Source organism: Myotis lucifugus, unplaced genomic scaffold (genome assembly GCF_000147115.1).
Source record: "Myotis lucifugus unplaced genomic scaffold, Myoluc2.0 scaffold_68, whole genome shotgun sequence".
Taxonomy (NCBI): Eukaryota; Metazoa; Chordata; class Mammalia; order Chiroptera; family Vespertilionidae; genus Myotis; species Myotis lucifugus.
The window spans coordinates 1024698-1040834 of NW_005871116.1; the positions used below are offsets into that span (position 1 = coordinate 1024698).

A 16137-nucleotide genomic window follows, 5' to 3' on the forward strand; every position below is an offset into this window, starting at 1 on the left:
GGATGGTCATAATGACAGCCTTAGTAGGTCAGGACCAGGGAGGCTAGATGAGTCCTGCAGTGGGATGAGTTTTTCCCCATGAAGAACCATCCCACCCAAAAGGCCAATCAATGGTGCCTTCCCACCGACACACACGAAGCTGTTGTCGCCTGGTACAGAAACTTCATTTTAGATGTGTTTTTTCCTACTAGAAAACAGGTCAGATAATTTCAATATTATACTTTATTAAATAGCTACATCCCACAAAATTATTTCATTGTGAATTACCCAAGAAATACAAAATCACGCAATGGCTTGCTCCACCTTGGTTTAGTTGAGAAACGCTTATAGGGAAATAGAAGGAATTAATAAGTACTCACTGCAGGACTCACTATACTGGACAGTTTGGAGAACAAGAAAACCTCTAACTCTGAAGACTGTTTTGTATCTTGTTCATGTCTTCAAAATAAATACTTTAAAAATAAGTCATATATTCAGACTTGTTTGGTGATGCCTAAGTTTCAGAAAGTTTGTGGAGAAACCACAAAGAAAAGCAACCACTTCAATGTAATCAAATGCTTTTTTTTTTAAGTATCCTTTCACATAGTGGCTCTCAAACTTTGGCATACATCAGGATTTCCAGAGTTAGGGGCCTGCTTTGCTGGGCAACTCGCAGAGTTTTTGACAAGTTTCTAGGCGATGCTGATGGTGCTGGTCTGGGCATAGCCCTTTAAGAATCAATGCTAAGATATATTCTCCAGAATTCAAACTAATAAGCAATACCCATATGCCTTTGCTTTTTCTAATAAATAAATAAAAGAACATTTCACATATGGCTCCATCAAACTTTAAATTTTCAGCCTTTTGAAATGTCCTACTTAAATAGAAAATATAATTTATTCATCATGGCTCATAATAATTCCTATGAGTTCCAAAAACAGGACCACAGGATAGTCCAGTACTGGGTCATCTGTGACTACAAGAAACATCTACTTCCACAGTGACTTAGGGCACAGGGATCTTGCTCCAGTCTCCTCCATGCCTCTTCCGTTTGGGAAATGCAGTATGAAATCATAAGAATGAGAATGTGACCTATTGTGAATGTCGACATAAAATGTCACAGTGCACAGTCGTACTTAAGATTCTGAATCAGGAACTTCTTCATCAGGGCAGCAGTAATACTCCACAAAACATATCTGTCCATCTTCATTCCTGATCATGTACTGTAACGAGAGGAAGCCTCGGTTGTCTGTCCGAATAGACACCTTGCACGACAGGACCAATGCCTTCGTCGAGGGCTTCAGTAAAGAGATCTTGTATCTGTAGAGGAGTAAATAAACAGCTGTTATTTGGACGCACGTCCAACTGTGCTCAGAACTCCCAGAAAAGAACAAAAGTTAGCCAACAACTACCAAGTAGCAAATACAATAAAATCCAACACTTAGTCAATTTGCTAATATTTTCTCATTAAAAATAATTTCATCCACTATAACCCCAAATCCCCAAGTAAACCCAGAACCTACTGTTCATTTTTTAAAAATACTACACTTTTTTCAACAGATTGAAAGTTTTCAAAAATTTTAAAAATTTATTTAATAGAAATTTGGTATTTTACCACCTCTTCATCACCAGAACTGACCTGTTAACTTGGGTTTCGTTACAATTAAAGGATTCCATCAAATCAGAATCTTTGGGATAGTCAAGGTGGGAGCTTCCTGCATTCCCAAAAGTAGATAACCTACAGTAGAAAAGGAGGAAGTCATTTATTCATTGGTCCAACAGTAAGCCACACCAGGATCCAAGTACAGAAGACACTGCCTTAAGAAGCGCATTCAGGTCTCCACCACGGAATCATTTCCCACAGCGGAGATGAAAGACAACCAGGAACCTTCCAGCTGGCCATGCTGAGCGAGATCATATAGGTGGGGACCCTCTGAAATACTCTGTTTACTAGTAAGTGCCTGGAATTTTAATTCATATCACTGTTTAAGTAGGGTTCCACTGATTTGCATTTTGGTTAATATTTTAACAGACCTTGAGCCAAATATTTAACTACCTAATGCCATGAGAGGGGCCTTCAGTTCTTCTAAAGCAGATATTTAAAACCCTTTACTCATTAATATTCTGACATTGTTTCTACAACAGTTTAAGTAGTACAACAATGAAAAGACCACTAGTTTTTAAAGTAGGAGACCGAGCTACTCATCTAGAAACCAACATTGCCTAACTCTGCAGCTATGAAGATTAACTAGTGAGTTAATTTTCCCGATCTTAAGTGCCCTGATCAATAAAAGTGTGGGAGAAGAGTAAAAGCTCGCTAAAGTTCTGAAAATTCTAGGACCCTGGATAACACTCTATGTAAGTCCTACATCCTTAGCAAATGTGTAAATAGGAAGAAGGAGTAAAGGACATTAGCTGCAAGTACCTGAAATAAGGCTTCTCAGGAGACATGGTGATCTGTAGGACCTCACTCGTCATATCCAATTCGGAAAATGCTTCACGGAGCCCCTCTGACTGCAGAATAATTTTGTTAATCACATTGGTGCTGCAGAAATCAAAATCCAGAGTTTCCTCAGGCTCCTGGGTATTGATTTTACAGACGGTCACCACTCCTCCTTCTTCCAGAAATAGCATCAAGGGGCAACCATAACCTTGGTAACACATTCGAAGTGCGGTTAAATTCCCTGCAATGGAAATGCATCACACTTTGGACTTAGCTGTAATCCTCTGGGTTCAGGTTTTTGTCAAATGACACATAAAGCTCCTCAAGAACACTTTATCCTGCCCAATTTCTAGCATAAATGTGTGTCTCTATTAGAAAGGATCACATCTTTCCGGATGTACATAATGTCATCAGCGAATTCCAAACATAATTGCAAAAAAATTGGGAACAAAGTGTAATGTAACTCTGAAATCCTTTTCCAGGTTGGCAGAACACCTCCGAAATACCTTCTTGATTACATGTACACACAATTTCAGGACGGAGAGTACATGGTCTGATACTGCAAGTCACAGAGTTGTTGCAGAAGAGACCATGCTGTTTCTTGAAGGTCTAATTTGTACAACAGTGGGTTGCGTTGATATTATCGGTACTAAATGCCAGTGTAGTCACTATAAGCAAGCATGTCCAACTCTCAGCTCGCGGGCCACGAGTTTGACGTGCTTGACTTTAAGGATCCTTCCAATCTTTTCTTTTGGGAGACATTCTTACATTTTCCAAAATTTTAAGATCAAATTGGGAGAAAAAGAGAGGATGGTTCATGGAGGTGAGGGTTTTAACACTGCAAACCATTAGACAGAGAGGGTATGACAGGACACTCAGCTCCTTTAGCTTCCTGAAAGATGGAGGGCCACAGTGAGGAAGGGGGGAAGGCAGATGCTTTCATGAAAAACCAGCTGCATTAAAAAATGTAATGAATGCCCTAGCCAGTTTGGGCCTTGGCCTGCGGACCAAAGGGTCCTGGGTTCAATTCCGGCCAAGGACATGTACCTAGGTTACAGGCTCCTCCGCTGTCCCGGCCCTGGTCAGGGCTCGTGCAGCGGGCAACCAATCCATGTGTTTCTCTCACATCGATATTTCTGTCTTTCCCTCTCTCTAAAATTCAATGAAAAAATATCCTCGGGTGAGGATTAAAAAAAGAAAATGTATAATTAACAACAATGGAAGTGTCAGTATAAAATTAAAGTATATTTTCTGGAGAATCATAACTGAATTTTCCCTAGTTAATCTCAATTCCTTTCTTATGAAATAAAATCATTCTTCTGGGAATTCCCTGTAGTTTTACTAGTATATCCATAGCAACCAAATTCCCTATTCTTAAAAAAATCCCTAAACAAATAAAACATAAATATTTTCAAGGAAAGCATTTAGGAAAATAGACAATTTATAAACAGGAGTTAATGGGAGAAAAGGGAAAACATTTTGAATGCACTAAACTGAGAGTCAGGAGAATTGGTTTCTATTTTTCTCTACCACTAACTGTAATTCTGGACAAGTTAGGGAAGAGAAGCAAATAAAACATTTCACAAATGTTAAAGACAATTAAGACAAGTTCAAGTCTTCTTTTGGTTAGTTCAAATTTAATATATGTGCTGCTGAAACAAGCACTAGTTCAAATTTAAAAGCTTTGTAAGTTGAAAAAAGATGAATGTAAATACTTTTGCAAATATGAAAAGAACCATAAGCACACTTTCTATTAATACTATAAAAAGTCAGAATCCATGATTGTCACCATTGAAAAATGAATTGGCAATTCATTTTCTAAAGAAATGCTGATAGTACTTGAACCGAGTCCAGCATGGCCAGGTTCAGTGAGCCTGAGGAGGGATGGTGAAGGATTCAAGACAGACAGACAGACAAAGAGAATACAGCTGGGGCTAGGTGGATCTCCTGAGCCTGGATGAGGACACGGAGAGACACAGCCTGCAAGGCGAAGCTTTATTTTATAGTCAGAGCACACAAAGCAAAACAAAGGAAGTCATCAACACAGTTTACAATGTTCTTGTGAGTTTCACTTGTTTTGGCAGCACTTGCTACCCCTCCCACAGCCCATTAGCTACCTAGGAAGAAACTAGGGAGGACTAGAAGGTTAAGCTTAATTATGCTAGGAGGGCTCTGCCCTTCAAGCTGGGTCTTGTTTGTGGCCCTGCCACCGGTCAGTCCCAGGCTTGACCCTATAGCCGCTCCCTAGAAGTACTTATATTCTAATAACGTTTCCTGGCCATTCTATGTCCAGAAAAATCGTTAATTATTATAATGAGAATTAAATGGTTCACCTGGTGTAGGACTTGATCCAAAAATAGATAAGCAGTCTAAAAGGACAGTTAAATTAATTCGGAAAGTAACAGGCTCTTCCTGAACTTTAAACTCTTGAAATATTCCAGCCTATGAAAAAAAGTAAACATGAAAAAATAAGTATACTTAAGAATGAGACCTCACATAAGGTTCTAGATTTCACTTTTATGCTTTTAAAAAAACAATATTATGCTAACCCCATGAAAATAATTTCTGATTATCAATCAACACATCTTAAGCTTTTTCAACTATCATCCATTAGAATAACATTAGTCAAGCCCTAGCTGGTTTTGCTCAGTGGATAGAGCATCAGCCTGCAGACTGAAGGGTCCTGGGTTCGATTCCAGTTAACCGCACATGCCTGGGTTGCGGGCTGGATCCCCAGCAGGGGGCGTGCAGGAGGCAGCCAATCAATGATTCTCTCTCATCATTGATGTTTCTATCTCTCCCTCTCCCTTCTTCTCTGAAATCAATAAAAATATATATATATATAAAAAGAATAGCTCTAACTGGTTTGGCTCAGTGGATAGAGCGTCAGCCTGCGGACTCAAGGGTCCCAGGTTCGATTCCAGTCAAGGGCATATACCTTGGTTGCGGGCACATACCCAGTAGGGAGTGTGCAGGAGGCAGCTGATCGATGTTTCTCTCTCATCGATGTTTCTAACTCTCTATCCCTCTCCCTTCCTCTCTGTAAAAAAAATCAATAAAAATATTAAAAAAAGAAAAGTGGATTTATTTAAAAATAAAATTAAAAAAAAAAAATAGCACTAGTCAATAGTTAACGGTATAACGGGGATTTAGGTCCATGCAACACTTCATCTAGTTTCTTGGATCTAAACTATCCCCCACGTGATTCTCCAGTCTCCTTCTTGGAGCCATCAATACGGCTAAGGTCACCTGGAAAACTGCCAAACAATTTGATAATGCATGGGTGACAGTTTTCAATTTCTTTTGAGAACAAGAACCATGTCTCATTTATCCCTGAAGTCATACTATGCACTGAGGTGTTCAAAAACATGCTCAATTAAATCTGAAATCTGAACCATACAGATGTAACTTTGTAAGAACAAATACGTTACATTATAACCAAGAAAAGGGAAAACTAGTTTTTAATAAGGGAACTAGTGGTACAGAGTACACGCTCTGCAAACTAATGTTCTGGGTTCCCATCCCAGCTCAGCCGCCTGCAAGCTACGGGACTGGTGGCCACGCACTTAAGCTGCGCCTCAGTGTCCACATACGTAACATGGGAATAGCAGCCCACCTCACAGGACCATTGTCAGGATTAGACGAGTTCAATATAGAAAACACTCACAAGAGTGCTTGGACTCTTAATAAACCTTGGACATTATTAGCTTTAACCATTATCTCTGTAAAACACGGGGGAAAGAATTTGTAACGGAGAGAAAAAAACAAAAACGCCAAACAAACGCCCTGCTGTTTTCCAGCTTCGATGACGTCCGCCAAAGCCTTGGGGTTCATGGAACTGGGCGCGGCGTATCCACGGCACCGGCTCGGAGCTGTCCACGGACCTACCTGGATGAAAGCATTCGCCTGCACACACTTCGCATTTTCCACCGTCACCTTGATGCCATTTTTAGTGGCGAAGCAGGTGGCGTGATCCCGGAAATGAATGGCCTTCAGGACCGTGGAGAGGTTCCTCACGTTGTCCAGGCTGGCCACCAGGCTGCAGCCGCCGTCGTCTGGGACCCGCTGGCCGACGAGGGGCATCGTCTGGCGCCGCACCTGCTCCCGCACCTGCTCCCGGGGGGCCCCGCAGCACCTGGGGGACCCGCAAGACCCGTCAACGCCGGCGCGACCCCCCGCGGCCGCCGCTGCGCCGGGGGTGGGGGGCTGCACCCCACCGCCTCTGTGACTGGGGGGAAGTGCCGGACGGCTCCCTCGTCTAAGGTAAGAGGACATTAATACACGAAAAGTTGTGAATCGTGAAAATAGGTAACCGGTAACAGCTCTTACGGCCAGGTTCGCCACGTCGAACCGGGGCCAAGGATCCCCACCGAGTCGGTCTGAGCTGCCCGGCGCCCGGCCCCGGGGGGGACAGGCCCCGATTTCTCAGAGGACCCCCCTTGAGTCCCAGGCAACTCGACTCCCCAGCCCGCCGCGGGGGGATGGAGGGGACGGGGGGCATCTGCTCACTTCCCCGGGTCCCAGGCGCGGAAACCGTACCTTCGCGGTGGGGTCGGGACGCCTGGGATCCTCTCCCAGGTCAATGGGTAGGCGAGGTGCAGCTCCCGGGGAAACGGGGAGGAAGTGGACCCGCTCCCGCCACGGCTTTCAGACCGCCGGGCCGTCTCGGCCACCGTCACCATAGAGCTGGGCGCGGCCTAGAGAGGCGACCGGAAGGAGGCGCCAAAGGCTGGCGGAGGACCCAGAGCCGAGCGCGCGGGACCATAGAGACGGGAAAGGGGCGCGAGCGGCACTGCCGGAAGGAAGGCCCAGAGCGGGGGTGGCGCGGCAAGATGGCGGCCACCAAGAGGAAGCGGCGTGGAGGCCTGGCGGTCCCGGCGAAGAGGCCGAGAAAGAGCGGAAAAGATGCCAGGCCTCCAGCGAAGCCGCGCGACAAGGCAGAGGAGGCGGAGGAAGAAGACAGGAATCGCATCCCAGGCCCCGTTTGCAAGGTAGAGGGCTGCCCCCGGGTTTCCCCTGCGGCCGGCGGCCGGCGTCTCCACCTGGGTCACCGACCCAACCACGGCCGTGCGGGCTTCCGAGTGGCTCTGTGTTGCGGGAGCTGGGTGTCAGCTCTCCCGGCCGCACCGGCCACCGCGTTCCCATCTAACCCTCGTGCACGAGGCTGCCCCCGGGAGGCGTCCGGCCGAGCGACCGTGCGGGCTCGCGGGAAATCGATTTCGGGAGCACTCGGTTCCGGTTCTGTTTTCTAGCCCCCCCGTCCCCCCTTAAAGTTGTTTCGAGATGTTGGCTATATCCCTGAACAGTCACTAGTCTTCCCATGTCTGCCATAGCCAGCGGCTGGGGTCCTGAAGCTTATGTGGTGCTTTGAAAAGTACTGTCCTTGGGACTGGGAATTCGTTTTTTTTTTAAATCCTCACCCGAGGATGTTTGTTGATTGTTCGGAAGAGAGAGAAACAGCGATGTGAGGAAAACATAGACCCCTTACGGCTTCCCGTCAGGAAGGGAGCCGCCACCCCTTTGGGGTCGGGACGATGCTCGGACCAGCGGAGCCCCGGCCGGCGCCGACCTGTCGGGTGTTTAGCTCGAGGGGTAACCGGCGGCAGCGAGGGTAGAAGGTGGGATTTACTTATTCAACAGCCAACGGGACGGGCGCTGTACGGAGTCCGGTTTCCCGGCCTTGGGATGGCAGCACTGGACCGCGACCTCTTCCTTTCTCCCCGAACCGTTGGAGTTTAGAAAGAGACCCAAGAAAGAATTCATTTGAGTTGGTGGTTTTTATTCTAAAGGAAGTGAGCCGCTAGATCGCAGACTGTGCAGACAGGAAGTGCTTTTGATTGGTTAATTCCCGTGCCCCCCAGCTTAGCGTGTACCCTAAAGAGTAATGAGATTTTCAAGCGGTCATGTGATTAGTACCTAATCAGTGGTAAGAAGGTGGCCCTCTATGGTGCAGGGGCAGGCACTGGGGAGGGAGTTAGCTCCGAGGAATGAGAGACGAGTTTACGTTCTAGCCTTGTCATTCATTAACAGTGAAATCCCGGACTCTTTCTCTTCTGCCTATTCAGAGGAAGGAAATGTGATCACCTTTTTTGTTGTGAAGAATGTAGTATATTTTCAGTAAATGTTAGTGCTCTCATTCTTCCATAAGGACCAAGAAAGAGTATGATAGTCGCAGAGATCTGATATGAAATCTGGTATCAGTGAGTCTTGATTTGAAAAATGCCGTTGAAAGACAGACGATAGAGGTTACTTTTACCCGAGGATAATATAGGGTAAGAGATCGTAAAGGAATTATTTAGCCTTTGAGCTGGATCTCAAAGTAAGGGCAGAATTCTGATACTCAGAAATGAGAGGGAACTATACAAGGGAGAGAAAGAGAAAACTGATCAGGGGTGTTGAAGTGTGGGAAACGCTGAGGATTAAAACAACTAACCCAGGTGCTCTTTCTCCAGGCGCACACCTGCTCCCTTCCTTCCCCTCCCCACCCCACCCCACAGGCACACATCTCCTGAACTGTAAGGGACCCCCTGGGACTTGAACCAGGGGAGCAGTGGGCAGCAACAGCTCATCCCGGGCCAACCCCCGAACCTGTCTCAAGGCCCCTTCTCTGACCCTGGCTGTGAGCTCACATAGGCCCACCTCGGCTCATATTTTCCCCGTAATGTTTCTCTAGAGCCAAAGCATTTCCACCTAGTCTCTCCCGGTGCTTCGTCTATCTTAAGCCCTTCCTTCTTTTACTCCACAGCTTTAATAAACGCACTCTCAAAAAAAAAAAAAAAAAAAGTAGAACCCGATTGGCTAAAGTGTAGGGTTGATTTGGGATAATATGAGGTGAAAATATAAATGCGTTTTAGAATCCACTGGAAAGCTTTGCCATTTTGGACTTTGTCTAGAAAAACCTAGGAGGTAGGATGATGGGAGCTGAGCTTTAAGGTTAAGCTGGTGCTGTCAGCCACGTCTATTGGAGGGGCTCCTGGCCAGGAAGGCTAGCCAGTTAGGAGATTAGCAGTAGGAATAGGACTATGAGGGTCTGAAGGAGTGCAGTGGGTGTAGGAAAGGATTAAGAGCTGTTGCAAAGGAAATTGACAGCAGTTGGTAGTGCTTGTGAGATGAAAGAATAAGGGCAAGGAGGATTCAAAGCCTGGGGGACTGAGATGGTGGTGACATCATCAGAAAAAGAAAGAACATGGGAATTGACCAGATCTGAGATTTAGCATTCTAGAATTGAGTTTGAGATTAGTAGGACTGGACGGAGTTCTTTACCCTTTTGTAGAGTTGACAGCTCGTGCTGTGAATGATTATGAGAACTCTCCTGGGGAGACAGAAGTAAAAGAGGCTAAGAAAGAATCGAGTCAGGAGGAGGAATTGGAGGCACTGAAGGAAAACAAGGGAAGGAAGCCAAGGAGAGGATTTCTGGGTGGCAGTTGAGGTCTGAATGCTACTGAGAGGTTGAATTAAAGTTTTGGTCAGGATTGTTGGCTTGCTACTTGGACACTTTAAACAAACAAACAAGGTAGGCTCACTCTGAGATTTAAAAATCTTTTAACATTTTATTTTTCTTTAGGGCAAGTGGAAAAATAAGGAACGGATTCTCATCTTTTCTTCCAGAGGAATAAATTTCAGAACAAGACATTTAATGCAAGACTTAAGAATGTTGATGCCTCATTCTAAAGCAGGTGCCTTTATGTTATATGTACTTATAATTTTATGTTCACAAAAGTGCATATTTATATATTTCCAGTTCAAGTCACACATCAGTTTTTCAATCTTGTGAGGTCAAGAACCAGTACTCTTTTCTCAAAAGTATATCTTTTTCAGTGCCAAGATTTTTCCAGTTAACATTTTGTCAGGAATTCTTTGCAAACTTTATTGAACACTATAGGCCTGAAGCACGAAATTGGTGCAAGGGCCTGGGCCCCGGCACCCTCCCGCCTCTGCCGCGGCTCCTGCCCACTGTGCCGCCCGCCTGCTGCTGTTTTGTCCCAAAAGAAGGACGTTCGGTCTAATGAGCATATTACGCTTTTATTATTTTAGATTCTCTTCACTTTCTTAAACAAAGATCCTGATTCCTGGAACATTCTTGAGGGTCCAGGAGAAATGCCTCCATAGCAATGCTCTCAGCCTCCTGGTTTGTTCTTTACATGACTCAGGGCTGCCGTGTGTTGCTTTCTGCATTAAATTGCAAACCACAGCTGTCCTCATCTACAGGTTAATGGACCTGGAGCAGGATTTCAGGCACCTTTAGGTGGGACTCCTCCTCCTCAGTGTCCAGCTAATCTTTTTAGCACTGAGGTATCTTACCGGCAGGTGAAGAACATCTAGTTTTTAAGTTTGGAACTGTGGCCAGTGCCATCATGGAGCTATTTCTGTGTCTGTGTTGATTCTAGATAGTAACTTAGGTCTTTCTTTACTAATTAGTGTTTCTTGAACTCGGATCTGCTACTACATCTTCAGATCTCTGACACTAATAAGAAAATTTTTTAATTTATATCGGTTTTCTTTTTTCCTGTGATAATATGAAATCCTTTGTTTTACTAGTTTCCTTTAGCAACTGTGATTCATATTTAAAAGAAATTTTCATTACTTCAAATTTTAGTTTGAGTGTTTTGTAAACTGGAGTCCTAGAACATGATGTTCAGTTGTGAGAATTTTTTTACTTTTGAAAGGGATTCACAGAATACATAAAGTCTGAGGAAACACTGCTTAGATCATTGTTTATAATTCTCGTGGACTACTTTTAATTACTTTTTTTTAAAGAGAGGAGAGAGAGAGACAGACAGACAGACAGACATTGATGTGAGAGAAAAACATCAGTTGGTTGCCTCCTGCATGGGCCCTGAGCCTGAGTCAAACACATTGCCTTTTGGTGCACAGGATGACATTCCAGCCAATCCAGCCACCTGGCCAGGGCTCATTACTCATTTTCACGTTTAAAAAGAATCAAGATTTTCAAGAGGTCATGTGTTTTCAGATCTAATCATGTTGAATATTGACAAAATTGCATTGAAGTGAAGATTACAAAGACACTTTAGAAATAATTTTCTAGAAAGCATGTGTGATTTGATTGAAGGTGCTTAGAAATCTTGTATTTACTTGCTTTTTCTTTTTTTCTTTTTATAGATACTAAAATGGATCGTAAAGATAAGTTATTTGTGATTAATGAGGTAATTTTAGAAAGTAATTAAAGTAAAATATTCTGGGAACACTATTTAGGAAGTCAATTATTCAATGACTTTTACATTGCTTTATAAAAGATACTCAGATTTTATTAAATCTTCAATAATCTACCTTCTACATTGTTAATAGTACTCACTGTCTACGTCTTATAGTTTAGTGCTTCTGTATTATTTCTTGGTCATTCTTCTCTTTATCATACTTGGGTACACATACAGAATTATCAGTCAACATGTATAAGATAAAAGTATTTTTAAAACCCCACATTGTAGAAAGCTTTTTGCCAGTGTTAAGTAGAGTGATTTATGTCGTACTTGCTCTTAAGATACTACAAAGTAGTAATGAGGTTAAAACTTAGAAGAATTTTTTAAAGATACTTTTCTTTAGCTGTTAGGTTTTTGATCCATTCAGCACACATTGTTGAACCTGTGCTAGGTCATGGCATTAGGTGCTGTGGAAACAGCCCCCTTGTCACCGTGGAGCTTCCCTGCTCCGGTGGGGGGGGGGGGGCGGGGGGGGGCAGGCCATGCAGAGCCTTAGAATAGTAGTGAATACAGGAGACTAAAGCAGGGCCTGGGTTTCCCGCAGCTGAGGTTGGACTGGGAAATGGTCAGCGTAGTGTTGCCGGGTTCATTCCAAGACCAGAAAGAAAAGCATTGCACCTATGAACTTTCTAAGTTGTTAGGTTTAAAGTTTAGAGTTTATGAATTAGTACTACAATACTATAGGACTTTATTCCTGTTTGCTTTTGTATATTTCTCAAGTGTGACTCTGTAAACCTTCAAGATGTTGAAGTTTAATTCAAATTAAAATAGGGTTTGTACACTTCTGTTTTTCACCAATCCCTGGGTGATTTTACAGAGCCGAACCACAGAAATCTACACTAATAAAAGAGAAACATGGTAATTAGCGTACGACCGCTACCCTTCCCATTGGCTAATCAGCATATCCTTATGCAAATTAACTGTCAGCCAAGATGGCGGCCGGCAGCCATGCACTGAAGCGAACAGGAGGCTTGCTTGCTCCAGTGACTGCAGACTCCAACGTTCCCCGCCTGACTTGCCAGCCTCTGAGCTGCAACTCTAAGAAACATTGTAACAAATATAGAAGCTAAACAAAACCCCAGAAACCAGCTTTCAGCCAGCTGGGATCTCAGAGCTGGAGTTATACATTGTTTCGATTATAGAACGCAAACAGACAAGATACCTGCTTTCAGCAGCGGAAGCCTCAGAGCTAGAGCCAGAGCTAAAGCTGGCCCAGAATTTAAAAAAATGAAAGAAAAAAAGCGGTTGGGAGCTTCAGTCAACTGCCAGACTGAAAGCAGCCCTCAGCTCCTCACCCAGACTGGCCAGGCACCCCAGTGGGGACCCCCACCCTGAAGGGTGTGTGACCAGCTGCAAACAGCCATCAGCCCCTCACCAAGGCTGGCCAGGCACCCCAGTGGGGACCCCCACCCTGATCCAGGACACCCTTCAGGGCAAACCAGCCGGCCCCCAGGCCTCTATCCTATATAGTAAAAGGGTAATATGCCTCCCAGCACCGGGATCAGCGGAACCGTGAGACCTCCTGGCACCGGATCAGCGCGTGACAGGGTGCGGCGCCCCAACCCCCAAATCAGCCCTACCCTGTGCGTGATTGGGGGTGGAATCGCAACCTGGGGGGGGGTGGCGGCAGGCAATGCAGAGCCTTAGAATAGTAGTGAATACAGGAGACTAAAGCAGGGCCTGGGTTTCCTGCAGCTCAGGTTGGACTGGGAAATGGTAGCGTAGTGTTGCCGGGTTCATTCCAAGACCAGAAAGAAAAGCATTGCACCTATGAACTTTCTAAGTTGTTAGGTTTAAAGTTTAGAGTTTATGAATTAGTACTACAATACTACAGGACTTTATTCCTGTTTGCTTTTGTATATTTCTCAAGTGTGACTCTGTAAACCTTGATCTTAAAATTAAAAAAATGAAAGAGTTAAAAATCAGAATTACCATTACAAAGTATGTGTTTGGTTCCATAAGGACTGTTTTTTCCTATGAGTAGTGATGCTCATTATAGTGTGCAGTACCCCTAGGGCATCTGTTTTCAGTCTTCGTAGCTTGTACATGACTGGTCAGAAGAAGAGGTTCCCAGCAGGCAGAAGTGAGGCCCGTTTACTTTAAAATGCTGGGGCCAAAAGCGGAGATGTTTACACCAGAGGCAGGCAGAGAGTCGAGTTTACCTTGGGCAGAATACCCAGAGGAATTGAAAAGGTTTCTTTATGTGAGTAAATACAATTACTAGATTTAGACCTTTGTAGCTCATTAATTTGCTTAAGTTTTTTGAAAGAGTATTGGTATTAATTGCATTGAGTTGCTGTAGATCTCATTTTATCTACTTCATTTCTTTATACTTTGCTCCATTTAGGTTTGTGAGATGAAAAACTGCAATAAATGTATCTATTTTGAAGCTAAGAAGAAACAAGATCTCTATATGTGGTAAGAGAATGTATTATGTAACATTGGTGTGGAACTTGTTCTTTAAATGGATTTATTCTTTGTACCTCTTACAGACGCCTTTCAGGCTTTTTTTTTTTTTGTAAAAAGACAGGGCCAGGGGATGAAGTGAACTCATTTAATTTCACAAAAGTTGAAACCTTCAAAAAAATTAAATATATGAATGTTATGAGCACATTATAGTATCTTTTTAACTATAAACACAAAGTAAACATTTGCTACATTCTAGTTTCTAATTAAAAGGCTTCCTTCCTATTTTTCAGGCTTTCAAATTCACCTCATGGACCATCTGCTAAATTCCTAGTTCAAAATAGTAAGTTAAAATTTTATGAGAACATTGAAAAACGTTTGGAATAATTGTGCCAAAATTATAACTATTTTTCTTATTAATATAATCTTTTCTAGTTCATACCCTTGCTGAACTAAAGATGACTGGAAACTGTTTGAAAGGTTCTCGGCCCCTTTTGTCTTTTGACCCTGTAAGTTTTGCAGTTAGTGTAAGAAGTCTTAACTTTTTACTCTGCGTGGTGGTTTCTCGAGGTTATAGTTAGTTGTATAATTCAGTTTAGTGAACATAAAACAGTTTTAAACAAAGCACTTTGCTATTGACGATTAATATGCTCACTTTATTTTTACAGGCTTTTGATGAATTACCACATTATGCTTTGCTAAAAGAACTCTTAATTCAGGTAAGTAGAAAGTACCTTTGGTAATATTTTATACATCGGTGTCTTCCTTTGGACTTTTTCTTAACTCAGCGATCTAAAACTAAAACATGTTGGATCGTAGAATAAGGAACTAACATACTCTTTTTTTTTTTCCCCACTAGATCTTTAGTACACCACGCTACCATCCCAAAAGCCAACCATTTGTGGACCACGTATTTACTTTCACTGTTTTGGATAATAGGATATGGTTTCGGAACTTTCAGGTTAGCTTTAATTAATTTTTAATTATATTTTGAAATAAATTAGGACAAACAATACCACTACATATTGACCATATACTTAGTTTTTTTAAAAGGAGATAGTCTGAAGATCCGAGAAGCAATTGAGTTCTAAATTTGTGCTAGGTGCTATAAAGGACACAGTAAAATGTAAGCGGAGTTAGAATCTCCGTGGGGTAGGGTTAAAACTTAGAAAAACAACTTCTATAGAAGGCATTTAATGAGAACTATTAGGTGAGTCACACGGTGACTCATTCAGGAGGAGAGGTGATTCTGAAAATCTTGAAGAAGGAATTTGGCAGGATAATAATAAATCTTCAGAGAGGTGGGGAGGTGGAAAAACATCCAAGGTTTCAGGCAGCATGTGAAGCACTGGGCTCTTCATGGGTTGTTATATCGGGTACCTTGCAAAGGGAGCTCAACATACTCCCTAACCTCTGAGGGCAGACATATCTGAAACAATATACAGTGTTAATATTTGTAGTTCAGAAGTGGCCTCAATCAGTAGCCATTCAAAAATAAATTTGACCCTGTACTATACTTTTATATACCTTTAACTTCATTTGATTAGGTTTATAAAAACAACTTAGGGCTTGATTACAGTTTTTAAAGGGTCCCCTGTAGTGTGCTTCAATACATTTTGTTACAGTAATCGCAGTTTTAAAAACATTTAACCAATGGTTTTCCAGGATGCATGCTTTGTGAGAAGCAGGATATGAACCAAATTTAAATTTCTCAGTTTTAAAAGAATACTTAAAAGCCTTTATATTTTTTCCTGATAACTACTGTAACTAATATATTTCAGGAAATGCTGATGGTTTGGCACTTGCCGGGTTTCACCTCTACCTTAATTTTTATTTTCAGTTTTTTAGGCTCATTTGTAGTGAGGTTCTTGCCAATATACCTTTTAGGAATAGTATATCCAAACCAAAATGAAATGTTTTCTTTTTATTAAAGATCATAGAAGAAGATGCTGCTCTTGTAGAAATAGGACCTCGCTTCGTCTTAAATCTCATAAAGATTTTCCAGGGAAGTTTTGGAGGACCAACTTTATATGAAAATCCTCACTACCAGTCACCAAACATGGTAAGCTGTTTTTGTTAGTGTCTTTCATG

At 42.8% G+C, this 16137-nt stretch overlaps 2 protein-coding genes across 4 annotated transcripts; one reads left to right on the top strand and one right to left on the bottom strand.

Annotated features, from left to right (window-relative positions):
- Positions 1-204: 204 nt before the first annotated feature.
- RAD1 (RAD1 checkpoint DNA exonuclease) lies at positions 205-7079 on the bottom strand. 3 transcript variants are annotated; one of them, XM_014457023.2, is made up of 6 exons: positions 6962-7079; positions 6359-6557; positions 4756-4864; positions 2405-2663; positions 1619-1717; positions 205-1299 (listed from the first exon to the last, which is right to left on the bottom strand). In XM_014457023.2, exons 2-6 carry the CDS (start codon positions 6503-6505, stop codon positions 1116-1118), a joined length of 798 nt encoding a protein of 265 aa, XP_014312509.2. In that variant the 5' UTR covers positions 6506-6557; positions 6962-7079; the 3' UTR covers positions 205-1115. The 3 variants fall into 3 exon arrangements, with proteins under 3 accessions (XP_014312509.2, XP_023610737.1, XP_006090162.3); XM_023754969.1 differs by having other exon boundaries at positions 2405-2630; positions 6311-6557; XM_006090100.3 differs by having other exon boundaries at positions 6311-6557.
- Positions 7080-7084: 5 nt separating this feature from the next.
- On the top strand, positions 7085-16128 carry BRIX1 (BRX1, biogenesis of ribosomes). Its single transcript, XM_006090162.3, has 9 exons — positions 7085-7413; positions 9987-10098; positions 11543-11586; positions 13988-14058; positions 14340-14389; positions 14482-14555; positions 14715-14765; positions 14906-15007; positions 15980-16128. The coding sequence occupies exons 1-9, from the start codon at positions 7255-7257 to the stop codon at positions 16124-16126; spliced, it is 810 nt and encodes a 269-aa protein (XP_006090224.1). The 5' UTR covers positions 7085-7254; the 3' UTR covers positions 16127-16128.
- Positions 16129-16137: the final 9 nt, after the last annotated feature.

What these genes read in the sequence shown, in the direction of transcription:
- RAD1 (XM_006090100.3), bottom strand. Translation starts at nt 6,505, where the DNA reads ATGCCCCTCGTCGGCCAGCGGGTCCCAGACGACGGCGGCTGCAGCCTG. An exon ending in AGGCGAATGCTTTCATCCAG is followed by an intron (nt 4,865 to 6,310) that starts GTAGGTCCGTGG and finishes TTTTTTTCATAG; the next exon opens with GCTGGAATATTTCAAGAGTT. An exon ending in AACGAAACCCAAGTTAACAG is followed by an intron (nt 1,300 to 1,618) that starts GTCAGTTCTGGT and finishes ACTCCTCTACAG; the next exon opens with ATACAAGATCTCTTTACTGA.
- BRIX1 (XM_006090162.3), top strand. Translation starts at nt 7,255, where the DNA reads ATGGCGGCCACCAAGAGGAAGCGGCGTGGAGGCCTGGCGGTCCCGGCG. An exon ending in AGTTATTTGTGATTAATGAG is followed by an intron (nt 11,587 to 13,987) that starts GTAATTTTAGAA and finishes TGCTCCATTTAG; the next exon opens with GTTTGTGAGATGAAAAACTG. An exon ending in TAAAAGAACTCTTAATTCAG is followed by an intron (nt 14,766 to 14,905) that starts GTAAGTAGAAAG and finishes TTTCCCCACTAG; the next exon opens with ATCTTTAGTACACCACGCTA.